Source organism: Bufo gargarizans, chromosome 1, assembly GCF_014858855.1.
Source record: "Bufo gargarizans isolate SCDJY-AF-19 chromosome 1, ASM1485885v1, whole genome shotgun sequence".
Taxonomy (NCBI): domain Eukaryota; kingdom Metazoa; phylum Chordata; class Amphibia; order Anura; family Bufonidae; genus Bufo; species Bufo gargarizans.
In genome coordinates, this window is record NC_058080.1 from 730637101 (window position 1) to 730651866 (window position 14766).

General features: G+C 43.8%; 1 protein-coding gene across 2 annotated transcripts in view; it reads right to left on the bottom strand.

The window, feature by feature from the left end:
• Positions 1-14766, bottom strand: part of ADAMTS12 (ADAM metallopeptidase with thrombospondin type 1 motif 12) — a 584548-nt gene that overhangs the window by 395243 nt on the left and 174539 nt on the right. For both annotated transcript variants that reach the window (XM_044276409.1, XM_044276408.1), the window contains exon 3: positions 2161-2332. In XM_044276409.1, coding sequence (XP_044132344.1) covers positions 2161-2332 — 172 coding nt within the window. The remainder of the gene's footprint in view (positions 1-2160; positions 2333-14766) is intronic.

Genomic DNA, 14766 nt, shown 5'->3' on the forward strand with positions numbered 1-14766 from the left:
CTCAATTTTAGTTTCATCAGTCCACAGCACCTTATTCCAAAATGAAGCTGGCTTGTCCAAATGGGCTTTAGCCCACCTCAAGCGGCACTTTTTGTGCTGTGGGCGGAGAAAAGGCTTCCTCTGCATCACTCTCGCATACAGCATCTCCTTGTGTAAAGTGCGCCGAATGGTTGAACGATGCACAGTGACTCCATCTGCAGCAAGATGATGTTGTAGGTCTTTGGTGCTGGTCTGTGGGTTGACTCTGACTGTTCTCACCATTCGTCGCTTCTGTCTATCCGAGATTTTTCTTGGTCTGCCACTTCGAGCCTTAACTTGAACTGAGCCTGTGGTCTTCCATTTCCTCAATATGTTCCTAACTGTGGAAACAGCTGAAATCTCTGAGACAGCTTTCTGTATCCTTCCCCTAAACCATGATGGGGAACAATCTTTGTCTTCAGGTCATTTGAGAGTTGTTTTGAGACCCCCATGTTGCTACTCTTCAGAGAAAATTAAAAGAGGAGGGAAACTTACAATTGACCCCCTTAAATACTCTTTCTCATAATTGGATTCACCTGTGTATGTAGGTCAGGGGTCACTGAGCTTACCAAGCCAATTTGAGTTCCGATAATTAGTTCTAAAGGTTTTGGAATCAATAAAATGACAACAACAGCGACCACATGTAGCACCTGCCTAATTTTGTTTAAACAATTATAGCACACTTTCTGTAAATCCAATAAACTTCATTTCACTTCTCAAATATCACTGTGTGTGTCTCCTATATGATATACTTAACTGACATTTTTTATCGTAACAACCAACGATTTATACAGGAAAATCATGACGATTAACAAGGTTGCCCAAACTTTCGCATCCCACTGTATGTAGGTGTGCCTTTTTTTGGTTGTAGGTCTGGCGTACTTTTCTTCGTCTGTTTCCAGTGGTGAAGTGCAATATTTTTTGCACTAAAAGTCGTTCTTTCCTGTAGATATGCAACTTTTCTCCGCAAAGATGCAACTTTTTTTATGCACAAGTAAATTAGACCAGTCTAAGTGAATATGAACTTGTCCTACTGAAAAACCACCTCTAGAGGTCAGTAAGGACTCATGCACGCGACCGTTGGATATCTTGCGCTCTGCAAATTGCAGATCTGGAAAACACAGACACTGGCGTATTTCATTAATCTGTCTTTCTTCTGCCGAGTATTTATTAAAAGTCGTAGTTGATGAAGTCTTGAAGGCTAGTCTTATTGCTATAAGGGCTCGTGCACAGAAACTTATTTTTTTTCCATGTCCGTTCCATTTCTTTTAGGCGGATAGTATGTGGAACTATTCACTTCAATGGGACCACAAAAAACTCAAATGACTCCATGGCCGTTCTGCAAAAATATAGAACGTGTCCTATTATTGTCCGCATTATGGACAAGGATAGGACTGTTCTATTTGGGGCCGGCCGCATTCCATATATTGCGAAACCTAACGGCCGGCCCCAAATAGAACAGTCCTATCCTTGTCCATAATGCGGACAATAATAGGACACGTTCTATATTTTTGCAGAACGGCCATGGACACTGAGTGCATGTGGAGTCATTTGAGTTTTTTGTGGTCCCATTGAAGTGAATAGTTCCGCGTACTATCCTACTATCCGCCTAAAAAAAATGGAACGGACATGGAAAACACAATATGTTTCTGTGCACGAGCCCTTATAGCAATAAGACTAGCCTAATTCATCAACTACGACTTTTAATAAATACTCGGCAGAAGAAAGACAGATGAATGAAATACGCCTGTCAAATTCTATGGCCTAAAAAACAGACGAGCTTGATAAATGTGCCCCATAGTCTGTCATTTTGCAGAATGGACATATGGACGCAGGAAGCACACACACGATCCGTGTTCTTTCTGCATCCGCATGTCCTTTCCGCAAAAAGATAGAACATGTGTTATACTTGTCCACAAAATGTAAACCGCTGACCCATTGAGGTCTGAACACGGACAGTATCCGTATTTGGCGGGTACGGTCGTGTTATGAGGCCTTATAGAAGACGTGATGTCCGTGAGGATAAGCCCCGTTAGCACATCCTGTATATGAGGCCATGTTTTCAGGAATATCAGGGTGTAAAGTGCCCGAATCATTTCACCAGTTTAACTCAACGCATGTAGAAGAAAAGAACCTTCTTACCAATTAGTCCACACGACTGGTTCCCAGCAGAGTGAAGGTCTCTGTGCCGCCGCCGCCGCTGGTGAGCCGCTTCTCTCTTGTACATTATATGCTTATGCTGCCTCCCTGCAGCTTCTTTATTATGCAAAGGTTCAATGAAATAATCTCCGTGGGGGAGACGGAAAAATCCGGCCTAAAAAATAGAAACAAAATGTGAGATGGAAATTATGTACGGAAACTATTAATGCCGCACTAATATGGTATCTACAGGTGGTACTCCCAGGCTGCCTCATGTACATGCCTCCTATACAGAGTACGCTACGTGAGACTTCCCACGCCACCGTCTTGCTCTTTTTAATATGGGGGTAGTAAATATTTCTTAAAGGGACACTGACAGGGCCAATAAGCATATTGAGGTCTATATATGTCACTACAGGTCTTATAATGGGTATTGCAATCATATAAGTATCCCCCCTGTCCACATTATACATACAGTAAACTTTAAGTTTTATAACCTGCTCCAACGGTCTGCAATCTGCCCAAGGGGCGGCGTTTCACTTCTCTTGCGCCCAGCCAGCCTGCCCCAACTGCCGATTTGAAGCGCCGCCCAGCTCATGAATATTCAGTTTGCTGGGCGGCTTCTGCGGTCCCCGCTCTGAAGCGCTGCGCTGAACAGTGCCCTGCGCATGCGCCAGATCTTGTGAAGTCGGGGACAGTAAGCGCCGCCCAGCGAAGTGAATATTGATGAGCTGGGCGGCGCTTACTGTACCGGACTTTACAAGATCCGGCGCATGCGCCGGGCACTGTTAAGCGAAGCGCTTCAGAGCGGGGACCGCAGAAGCCGCCCAGCAAACTGAATATTCATGAGCTGGGCGGCGCTTCAAATCGGCAGTTGGGGAGGCTGGCTGGGCGCAAGAGAAGTGAAACGCCGCCCCTTGGGCAGATTGCAGACCGTTGGAGCAGGTTATAAAACTTAAAGTTTACTGTTTGTATAATGTGGACAGGGGGGATACTTATATGATTGCAATACCCATTATAAGACCTGTAGTGACATATATAGACCTCAATATGCTTATTGGCCCTGTCAGTGTCCCTTTAAGGACAGAATTTTTGGCAGTTTCTGCTAAAGATTTTGCCGTAGTTTCCTGCATTTTAATTGCTCTGTGCTCTTAATATTATAGGGGGGTTGTCCAGGATTAGGAAAACATGGTTGCTTTCTTGCAAAAAACAGCGCGACCCCCCACACACAGGTTGTGCCTGGTATTGCAGCTGGTAATGAATAAGTGTTGATGCACACGACCGCATGTATTTTGCGGTCCGCAAACACGGATCAGCAAAAAAACGGATGATGTCCGTGTTGCATCCATTTTTTTGCGGATCCATTGTAACAATGCCTGTCCTTGTCTATTTTTTAAATTTTTTTGCGGAATGGACATGCGGATGTATGGACACTGAATGCACACGGAGTCATTTTTTTCAAGCCCCCATTGAAGTGAATGGTTCTGCATATGGACGTTCGTGTGCATGAGCCCTAAGACTCAGCTGCAATATCAGACACAACGTGAGGACGGGTATAGTGCTGTTTGTTTTTGTTTTGATTTTTTGCATACTGCAAATTGCAACACAATTCAGCAAGTAGAACTATTCGTTAGACCTCAGATATACCTCTCAGAGAGATCATAAAGTGCTTAAATAACTTAAAGTGAGAGTACAGATACTGAAGAGAGAAATATATCCACCATTTTATGTTGAATGATTGAACAGTTGAACCACCATCTTATGCATACCGCCATTTTGTGATATCTTTTCAACATGTGTTATGTACATGGACAATCTGCTGTGGAGGTGGCAGTGTTATATATGAAGAAAAGTTGAAGTTAATAAAGAAGTTATTTCAAGCATTCGGTGTGCTCTTTAAACCTACTGTTTCCATAGAACGGCGCTAGAGGAATTGCAGAGTAATAAACAGTCTGGTTAGACTAAAAGTCAGAGATACCAAAATTCTTCCAATGCCACAGCGCAAAAGGCACTTCCTAGTGCTGCGCCTGCCACATATAGGATCTTACAAAAAGATACAGCAGTCCATTTCCATGTCCGGCACATGGTGGAGATCATTCCTACCTGGTGTCTAACGTTCCTAAGCCTTCTCTTCCTCTCCCTGCCCCGCTATGATCAATATCCATCGTCAGGGGGACACGTGACCGCTGCAGCCAATCACAGGCCATAGCGTTGACACAGCGGCAGGAGCCAGGTAAGTATGATCTCCAACGCTGGCCGCTCTGGGAGGTCTGTCTGACTCTTGGATAACCCCTTAAAGGACAGCGCATCAATATCTGATCAGGGAGGTCCAACATCTGGCACCCCAATGGGAGCAGCGCCGCAGTTACCATCTCCGTTCTCTACAGAAATGGACGGAGCTGTGCAGAACTGGTGCTGGAGCTACTGCAGGACAGCAGATCGGGTGAGGGTGTGTCGGACCCCCACAGATCAGGTACTGATGTGTATGAAACCCATGTGAACATAGCCTTTGTACTTCAAAGCATTACTGCCAGTGTTGAAGGCATGGCCGGCAAGGCTAACACTTGTGGCATATTTGGAGGCCTTAGTTAGCTCCTTGGGAGCCATGATGACCCATCAAAATGCCATGATGGGCTGACAGCGAGAGCTCCCTCCTTCGTTCAAACTCTGCAGCATTCGCTTTTGATCTCAGCCTCCAAAATCAGCCATGACTCTGATCCATGCCACTGCAGCGCGTACCTGCTGATGATAAAGCAGACGCAGCGCCATCTACTGGACGTACTGTGTACTGTTTTGTCCTATTGTGGTCAGACCTCAGCAAGGATGGAATATACTGTCTGCTCTTCAGGGAGATGGGAGGTGGCATCAATGTAGGAATCACGTAAATAGACAATTTGATCAATTCTTTCAGTATAGAAAAGCTATGAAGACAACGTGAGACATACAGATGACGTAGCAGTGCGTAGTGAGTTTTTCTTCATTTTTTTGATCATCGAGTTTCAAGAGCTAGAACTTTTTTTAATTTAAAAACAGCAATACCACCACTGAGTTGTAAATTTTGCGGCATTCATTTTTGGGCATAAGTAAAATGATACCAGTGATTTTTTTTTACATATTACTACTCTTGCACAATAAAATCCCTTTAAAAATAAAAATAAAAATGAACAAACAGAAAACGTTATTGCATCGCTGTATCTCAAGGTCTATAACTTTTTTTTATTATTCCTTCTACAGAGATGAGTGACGGCTTGATTTTTGCAGGACGACTTGTAGTTTTTATTTCTATCATTTTGGAGCACCTGGCACTGTTTGATTGCTTGTTATTTTGGTGGCAAATAAGCAAAAAGCAGCAATTCTGTTTTTTATTTTTATTTTTGCATGGGGTAAAAGACATGACGGCTGTATAGTGCACGTTGTTACGGATGCAGCTATGCTAAATATGTCATGGGGGCTTTATTTTTGATATTTTTTCCATTGAAAAGCTTTTTTTAATAGAAAAAGGTGTATTTTTTTTAACTGAGATTTTATTTGAAATAAAACTTTTACTTTTTTGTAACCATTCACTGGTCCCACAAGAGGACTTTAACAGGTGATCCCTTGACCACTTCTAAAAAACTCTGTACTGCTTATGTAGTACAGAGTATTATACTGTCAGTGCTATACTGACAGTCACCAGCAAGCTGCGCTATAGAGGCACAGCCTGATACAATTATTCTGCAGGCAGGCCTGCACGGTGTATGTAAATAGTTCTAAGGGTCCATTCACACGTCCCTGTGTGTTTTGCGGATCCGCAAAAACAAGGACACCGGCAATGTGCGTTAGGCATTTTGCGGACCGCACATTGCCGGCACTAATAGAATATGCCTATTCTTGTCCACAATTGTTCTATTTCGGGATCGGAATTGCGGACCCGGAAGTGCGGGTTCGCCTTTCCAGATCCGGTCCGCACATCGTGCGGCCCCATAGAAATGAATGGGTCCACAATTCCGCAAAATGCGGAACAGAATTGCAGATGTGTGAATGGGGCCTTATGGAGGAGGTCTCTTTTGTGCTACGTATCGGATGGCTACCCTATAAGTCAGTGTCTAGCCCTTTAAACAACCCTTGGAAGACAACTCGAATATAAGCTAAAGCTGGGTTTATTTCCAAGGATATGATATTGATTAATAGGGTAGCCATCCAATAGGTGGCGCTACAGATTCAGCTTTTGTCCTCTTGGGTGACCGCTTATTTACATTTTATTTTCCCCATCAAACTTTGTCAAGACTCCCTACATCAATCTAATGATCTACACAGGGAGATTCATAGGTACCCCAGATACTGTCACGGTCCCTCCCATGACAGAGATGAGAAGATCTGAGAGACTGGCGGCACGTGAGGTTATTTGACAGTCTCTCTGTTCTCACCTTGCAGTGTTGTTGTTTAGTAAAGACCACACCTCTTGTCAGGTGCAGCTTGTGGTCATTACTGAGGCTCTATTTAGTCCTGACTCACACTGCTTCTCATGCGGTTGATATTTCCTGCTTGGTGTTGGTTGAACTGGTGTGTTGTTTCTTTGGATCTCCTGCTCCTCCATTCTTCTTTAAGATAAGTGCATTTTGTTTTGCATTTTATTGTTCGCTTGTGGGTGTTGTTTTCTAGGCCTCAGGGAGACGTTGATTCCTTTATCTGGGAAGGAACCAGTAGTCTCATTCCCTGCCACCGTTCCCAGGGCTTTCCAGGGTCTCCAGGGCTAAGGTTCCGGTGTATGAGTATTTCCACCTTCAGGGTCTACTCATACTGGCAGGAGTCAGGGAGAGGTGTAGGGATTCCTAGGAGGTCACCATCCCTCTCCCTTAGCTTTGAGGCCTAGACTCTGGTCTATTTCCTTCTGTGTGTGTTCTGGTGTTATCCCCTCCCCATTACGTGTGACAGATACACAGTGTATTTAACACAATGAAACACAAAATTTCAGCCGTTTTACTACTGCAGGGTTAACTTTCCATCTATCTGCAGAGTATCTTGCTTTCAGCTTCACACTGAACCCATCATGTTGCGTTTCTGACATCTCTGAACTCCTGACAGCTCATAAAAACATGGGGTCATTTACTAAGTGATATATGCCAGTTTTCTGGCGTTTATCTGTCACAATCTGCGACTTTCCCGGCTCACACCAGGTCTAAAAAAGGGGCGTGGCGTGCGCCAGCAGGCCCATTTCATTTATCTTTTTTACATCACCTTTAGCTTTCTGTTCTTCTGATCCGTCAGAGGAAGAGAGAGAGAAAAAAAAAACAGGATCAAAAAACGGTTCCTGTTGCATCAGACTACTTTCACATTAGAGTTTTCAATTCCGCTATTGAATGGGGGACAAAACTGAACTGAACGAAATGGAATGCACCAAAATGCATTCCGTTCAGTTTGGTTGCGCTCCCATCACGGACAGAATAACGCTGCAAGCAGGGCTTTTCTGTCCGCGATGTGGTGCGGAGCAAGACGGATCTGTCCTGACACACAATGTAAGTCAATGGGACAGATCCGTTTTCTCTGACACGATAGAAAGCGGATCCGTCCCCCATTGACTTTCAATGGTGTTTAGTACAGATCCGTCATGGTTATATAAGAAATAATACAACCGGATCCGTTCATGATGGTTGCATGCATTTATATTATTGTAACGAAAGCGTTTTTGCAGATCCATGACGGATCCGCAAAAAACACTAGTGTGAAAGTAGCCTTAGTTGTCGTCCTTTTAAACCATTTCCATCTAAGATCCGTTTTTTTAGGTGAAAACAAAAGTACTGCATGCAGGACTTTCTTTCCCCCGTCTAAAAAACAGATCTCAGACGGAAACTGATGCAACAGTATCCGTTTTTTTTTTTACAGGATCCTGTTTTATTTTTCTCTCTCTTCTTGTGACGGATCAGAGACACGGAAATCTAAACGGTGATGTGAACTCAGCCATAGGCGTAAAATTTTTTCTAAATCTATGCCGACGCCTCTACAGAACCTGGCCGGAGCCACCGCCTGCGCAGGGGTTATTAAGGTGTCTAAAATGACAGTCTTAATAAATGACCCATATGGCTTGAGTGTTTATGAGCTGTCAGGAGTTCAGAGATTCAGCTGTCAGAGACCGGTTCAACATGAAACTGAAAGAAAGATACTCTGCAGACGGGCTGAAAGTTAACCCTTTAGGACAAAAGCTGCTAATAATATTATTTTTTTTTTTTTTGAAGACCAATTGAAAAAATATTTTTTTTGTCCAAAATGAATAAAAATGCCGTTACAGTAAAAAACAAATACCCAGAAGGTGTTCATAGTCTTTAAGTGTCCAGTTAACATTTCCAACATCTGTATGTTCAAGAAAGATGTTGAACCAGAGGAAATGGTCTGGAAAAGGAACATGAAACTACCGACCAGTCGGCTCGCAGGCAATGAAAGTCAGATGCGAGTCCCCTGGTGCCTATAATTTTTTTATTTCTTCTTATTATTTATTGATTTATTTTTTATTTTTTTAAAGTTCATTAACTGTGAGCCCTTCCCCCAATAGCTCGGTAATCTAGCCTGGGCTGTATTCTTGCATAAATTACCAAATGTATAAGTTAACCATAAACCTCTGGTTTCCCCAGAACTTGCCAGAAAATGTATTTAAAAAAATGGCCAAATATTTCCTTAGAATAACCATAAATTATTTGCAAAAAAAACATAAAATAACAATGTCTTATCCACAGAGCTTCTTTATGAAGGTTTTGTTGTTTTTTTATTAGACATGCCATTCGTAGAAAGCACAGCGATTAGTATGTGTCATGGCTACTCTAAAGTACGCTTTTCCAAGGATTCCCCCCGTGGCCTCATCAATATTGTTTGTCTTGTAATGATCTGCGGGAAACATTGTCAATGCAAAGCTGATTTTCACACTTGGATTCCTCTGTGTAGGCGATGAATAAATGAGACTGATGGATGCAGCTAGTGAAGGAATACAGGACGTTCGGTGGAGGGGATCATGTCGATGGAAGATAAAGGAAGAGTAAAAGATAAGAAAGTCAATGTCATCATCTAAATAAGAGAAACTAAGAGCTACAAAAGGGAAATCATTCTCCATGGCCTCACAATGATGTAGAATTCTATCAATTGTATCAAATAATTGTAGCATAAGAAGTTCTGTATAAACAACACCCATTCAGCTGCTGCCAGACTTAGGCCTCCTGCACACGACCGTATGGCTTTTTCAATGTTTTGCGTTCCGTTTTTCACAGATCCGTTGTTCCGTTTTTTGTTTCCGTTGTGTTTTCGTTTCTGTTCCGTTTTTCCGTATGGCATATACAGTATACAGTAATTACATAGATAAAATTGGGCTGGGCATAACATTTTCAATAGATGGTTCTGCAAAAAGCGGAACGGAAACGGAAGACATACGGATGCATTTCCGTATGTGTTCCGTTTTTTTTATGGACCCATTGACTTGATTGTAGCCACGGAACGTGATTTGCGGCCAATAATAGGACATGTTCTATCTTTAAACGGAACGGAAAAATGGAAATACGGAAATGGAATGCATACGGAGTGCATTCCGTTTTTTTTCGGGAACTATTGAAATGAATGGTTCCGTATGCGGAACGCAAAAAACGGCCAGTAGACGGGGAAAAACAACGGTCGTGTGCAGGAGGCCTTAGGCTACAAGCACACGACGTGTGACGGCCATGATTTAAGGGAAAGAAGTGGAATGTTCTGCAATGGCCAAGTCAATCACCTGACCTGAATCCGATTGAGCATGCATTTCACTTGCTGAAGACAAAACTGAAGGGAAAATGCCCCAAGAACAAGCGGGAACTGAAGACAGTTGCAGTAGAGGCCGGGCAGAACATCATCAGGGATGAAACCCAGCGTCTGGTGATGTCTATGCGTTCCAGACTTCAGGCTGTAATTGACTGCAAAGGATTAGCAACCAAGTATTAAAAAGTGAAAGTTTGATTTACGATTATTATTCTGTCCTATTACATTTGGTCCCTTAACAAGTGGGAGGCACATATGCAAACTGCTGTAATTCCTGCACCGTTCACCTGATTTGGATGTAAATACCCTCAAATTAAAGCTGACAGTCTGCAAGTAAAGCACATCGTGTTTTTTTCATTTTAAATCCATTGTGGTGGTGTATAGAGCCAAGAATGTTAGAATTGTGTCCATGTCCCAATATTTATGGTCCTGACTGTACGTCAGCCTTCATCTCCTGTGCGCTGGAGTGAGATGTGCCTAAATTATTAAGGGGCATTTTAATAAATGAGTCGCACCTTGGGCCCTCCACGCGCCAGAAACTCAAATCTATGCCAGCCGATGTACTGTAATTTGTGGTGGTTTCTGAGATAAACGACAGTTAATCCGGTGGTCTGTGGCGGTTTCGCCCATCCCGCTAATCCACACCCTTTTTACTAAACGTAAGAAGCTGAAAGTTATAAAGCAAAGATGGGATATGCTAGGGGTGGGCGATATAGGCGATATAGGCGATATGCGATATGAATTTGGGCCACGATATGGATTTTCGCCATATCGCCTATATCGCCGGACCGCGATATGATCGCGCGCACCATGTTCTGAGCCGGCCGGCACAGCGGAGGGAGGAGGAAGGAGGAGGGAGTCCCTCCCTCCCCACTGTGCGCGGCTGCCGCTGAACACCAATGAGGACCGAGGAAGAGAAGGGGAGGGACTGTGGCCACTGCACTACCAATGAATGTGCCGGCCATATCCCTCAGGGTCCCCCTCCTCCCCCCCATCATTGGTGGCAGTTTGCAGTTCCGATCGGAGCCCCAGCAGTGTAATGCTGGGGCTCCGATCGGTTACCATGGCAGCCAGGAGTCACGCTGCTGAAGTCCTGGCTGCCATGGTATGTTAGTGAGCAGAGAGCAGCGCATTATACTCACGTGCGCTGTGGCCGGCGGTCGCTCCTTTTTGTGTCTGTGCGGCGGATAGCTAATGCTTACAGCATTAGCAATGCGCCGCACAGACCTATGAGAAGAAGGAGCGACCGGCGGCCACAGCGCACGTGAGTATAATGCGCTGCTCTCTGCTCACTAACATACCATGGCAGCCAGGACTTCAGCAGCGTGACTCCTGGCTGCCATGGTAACCGATCGGAGCCCCAGCATTACACTGCTGGGGCTCCGATCGGAACTGCAAACTGCCACCAATGGGGGGGAGGGACCCTGTGGCCACTGCCACCAATGATTAATACTGGCGAGGGAGGGAGGGGGGGTTTGTGTTACCAGAGGGGGCAGATCAGAGGTTGGGGAAGGGAGGCAGATCAGAGGCTGGGGAAGGGGGGCAGATCAGAGGCTGGGGAAGGGGGGCAGATCAGAGGCTGGGGAGAAGATCAGAGGCTGGGGAAGGGGGGCAGATCAGAGGCTGGGGAGAAGATCAGAGGCTGGGGAAGGGGGGCAGATCAGAGGCTGGGGGGGCAGATCAGAGGCTGGGGGGGGGCAGATCAGAGGCTGGGGGGGGGCAGATCAGAGGCTGGGGGGGGGCAGATCAGAGGCTGGGGGGGGCAGATCAGAGGCTGGGGGGGGGCAGATCAGAGGCTGCGGGGGGCAGATCAGAGGCTGCCGCCATGGTCAGCTCCCTGCTGTTGTGTGCACTATGCACAGGGCAGCAGGGAGAGTGTAAAGTCCTATTCACCCTAATAGAGCTCTATTAGGGTGAATATGACAAGGGTTCTGGCCCTTAAGGAGGCCAATAGTTAATAAATAAAAAGTAAAAAATAAATAAAATTTAAACCCCCCCCCCCCCAATATAGAAAACAATATATCGCAATATATATCGCATATCGCACATGCTTAAAATTATATCGCAATATAGATTTTAGGCCATATCGCCCACCCCTAGGATATGCCATAATTTGCAACTTTTAAATGCCACTTTTGTGACATAAAAGCCTTGATAAATTTCCCAATTTTTTTTTTATTTTTTTGGGGTGAGGGGCATTTTTCTTTGATTTGTCAAAAAATTTAAGAAATTCGTGCATTTTTAAAAGTTTTTTAAGAGGCGTTTTGGAGAGAGCTGCACTCACTATTCTGCTGGTGCAGTCACTGTGTACATACATTACTTATCCTGTACTGATCCTGAGTTACATCCTGTATTATACTCCAGAGCTGCACTTACTATTCTGCTGGTGCAGTCACTTTGTACGTTACATTACTTATCCTGTACTGATCCTGAGTTACATCCTGTATTATACTCCAGAGCTGCACTCACTATTCTGCTGGTGCAGTCACTGTGTACATACATTACTTATCCTGTACTGATCCTGAGTTACATCCTGTATTATACTCCAGAGCTGTACTCACTATTCTGCTGGTGCAGTCACTGTGTACATACATTACTTATCCTGTACTGATCCTGAGTTACATCCTGTATTATACTCCAGAGCTGCACTCACTATTCTGCTGGTGGAGTCACTGTGTACATACATTACTTATCCTGTACTGATCCTGACTTACATCCTGTATTATACTCCAGAGCTGCACTCACTATTCTGCTGGTGAAGTCACTGTGTACATACATTACTTATCCTGAACTGATCCGGACTTACATCCTGTATTATACTGCAGAGCTGCACTCACTATTCTGCTGGTGGAGTCACTGTGTACATACATTACATTATTTATCCTGTACTGATCCTGAGTTACTTCCTGTATTATACCCCAGAGCTGCACTCACTATTCTGCTAATGAAGTCACTGTGTACATACATTACATTACTTATCCTGTACTGATCCTGAGTTACATCCTGTATTATACTCCAGAGCTGCACTCACTATTCTGCTGGTGCAGTCACTGTGTACATACATTACATTACTTATCCTGTACTGATCCTGAGTTACATCCTGTATTATACTGCAGAGCTGCACTCACTATTCTGCTGGTGGAGTCACTGTGTACATACATTACTTATCCTGTACTGACCCTGAGTTACATCCTGTATTATACTGCAGAGCTGCACTCACTATTCTGCTGGTGCAGTCACTGTGTACATACATTACATTATTTATCCTGACTGATCCTGAGTTACATCCTGTATTATACTCCAGAGCTGCACTCACTATTCTGCTGGTGAAGTCACTGTGTACATATATTACTTATCCTGTACTGATCCTGAGTTACATCCTGTATTATACTGCAGAGCTGCACTCACTATTCTGCTGGTGCAGTCACTGTGTACATACATTACTTATCCTGTACTGATCCTGAGTTATATCATGTGTTATACTCCAGAGCTGCACTCACTATTCTGCTGGTGCAGTCACTGTGTACATACATTACTTATCCTGTACTGATCCTGAGTTACATCCTGTATTATACTGCAGAGCTGCACTCACTATTCTACTGGTGGAGTCACTGTGTACATACATTACATTATTTATCCTGTACTGAGCCTGAGTTACATCCTGTATTATACTTCATAGCTGCACTCACTATTCTGCTGGTGAAGTCACTGTGTACATATATTACTTATCCTGTACTGATCCTAAGTTATATCCTGTATTATACTTTAGAGCTGCACTCACTATTCTGCTTAAGGAGTCACTATGTGCATACATTACTTATCCTGTACTGATCCTGAGTTACATCCTGCATTATACTTCAGAGCTGCACTCGCTATTCTGCTGGTGCAGTCACTATGTACATACATTACATTATTTATTCTGTACTGATCCTGAGTTACATCCTGTATTATACTGCAGAGCTGCACTCACTATTCTGCTGGTGCAGTCACTGTGTACATACATTACTTATCCTGTACTGATCCTGAGTTACATCCTGTATTATACTCAAGAGCTGCACTCACTATTCTGCTGGTGAAGTCACTGTGTACATACATTACATTACTTATCCTGTACTGTTCCTGAGTTACATCCTGTATTATACTCCAGAGCTGCACTCACTATTCTGCTGGTGCAGTCGCTGTGTACATACATTACTTATCCTGTACTGATCCTCAGTTACATGAGAGGCTGAATCTGTAATCAGCCCTTTGGGTTCCTTTATCATTGTCTTACCGGTTCATTTTAATAGGACATGACAGTCACAGTCGGGTTCAGACCATAATCCTGATTTCTGGATATTATTACTTTGTAACCTTTTTAGAAACTTTTAGTGAAAATAATATAAGACCTGGAGAAGTTCTCTGTGTAATTGGAAGTCTCCATAGACCTGGTCTGATCCTCATCCTTATTTTATAGATCCTTCATGTAGATAACATCTCCTAAACCTGCAGGTCACATTCTCATCATTTTACCTGCTACACATGTCACACTGAGGAAAATCTACAAAATCCAGTCCCAGAGTATAAAGACTGATGCACAGTGCCCTGGATTATACCGCCCGTGATTGTAAAGAGGAGGCTTCACTGCGGGATATTAGTCACATAGAATCATATAGAGAATTAATCAGGCACCCATATTATGGTTATGTGGTATTATCCTGGCATGGTATAGAGGTATTATCCAGTCATGGTGGATGGTGGGGTGGTATTATTCATTCATGGTATGGAGGTGCTACCTAATCGTGGTACGGTGGTATTATCCTGTCATGGTATGGAGGTATTATCTAGAGATGAGCAAATTATAGAAAAGTTCGATTCGGC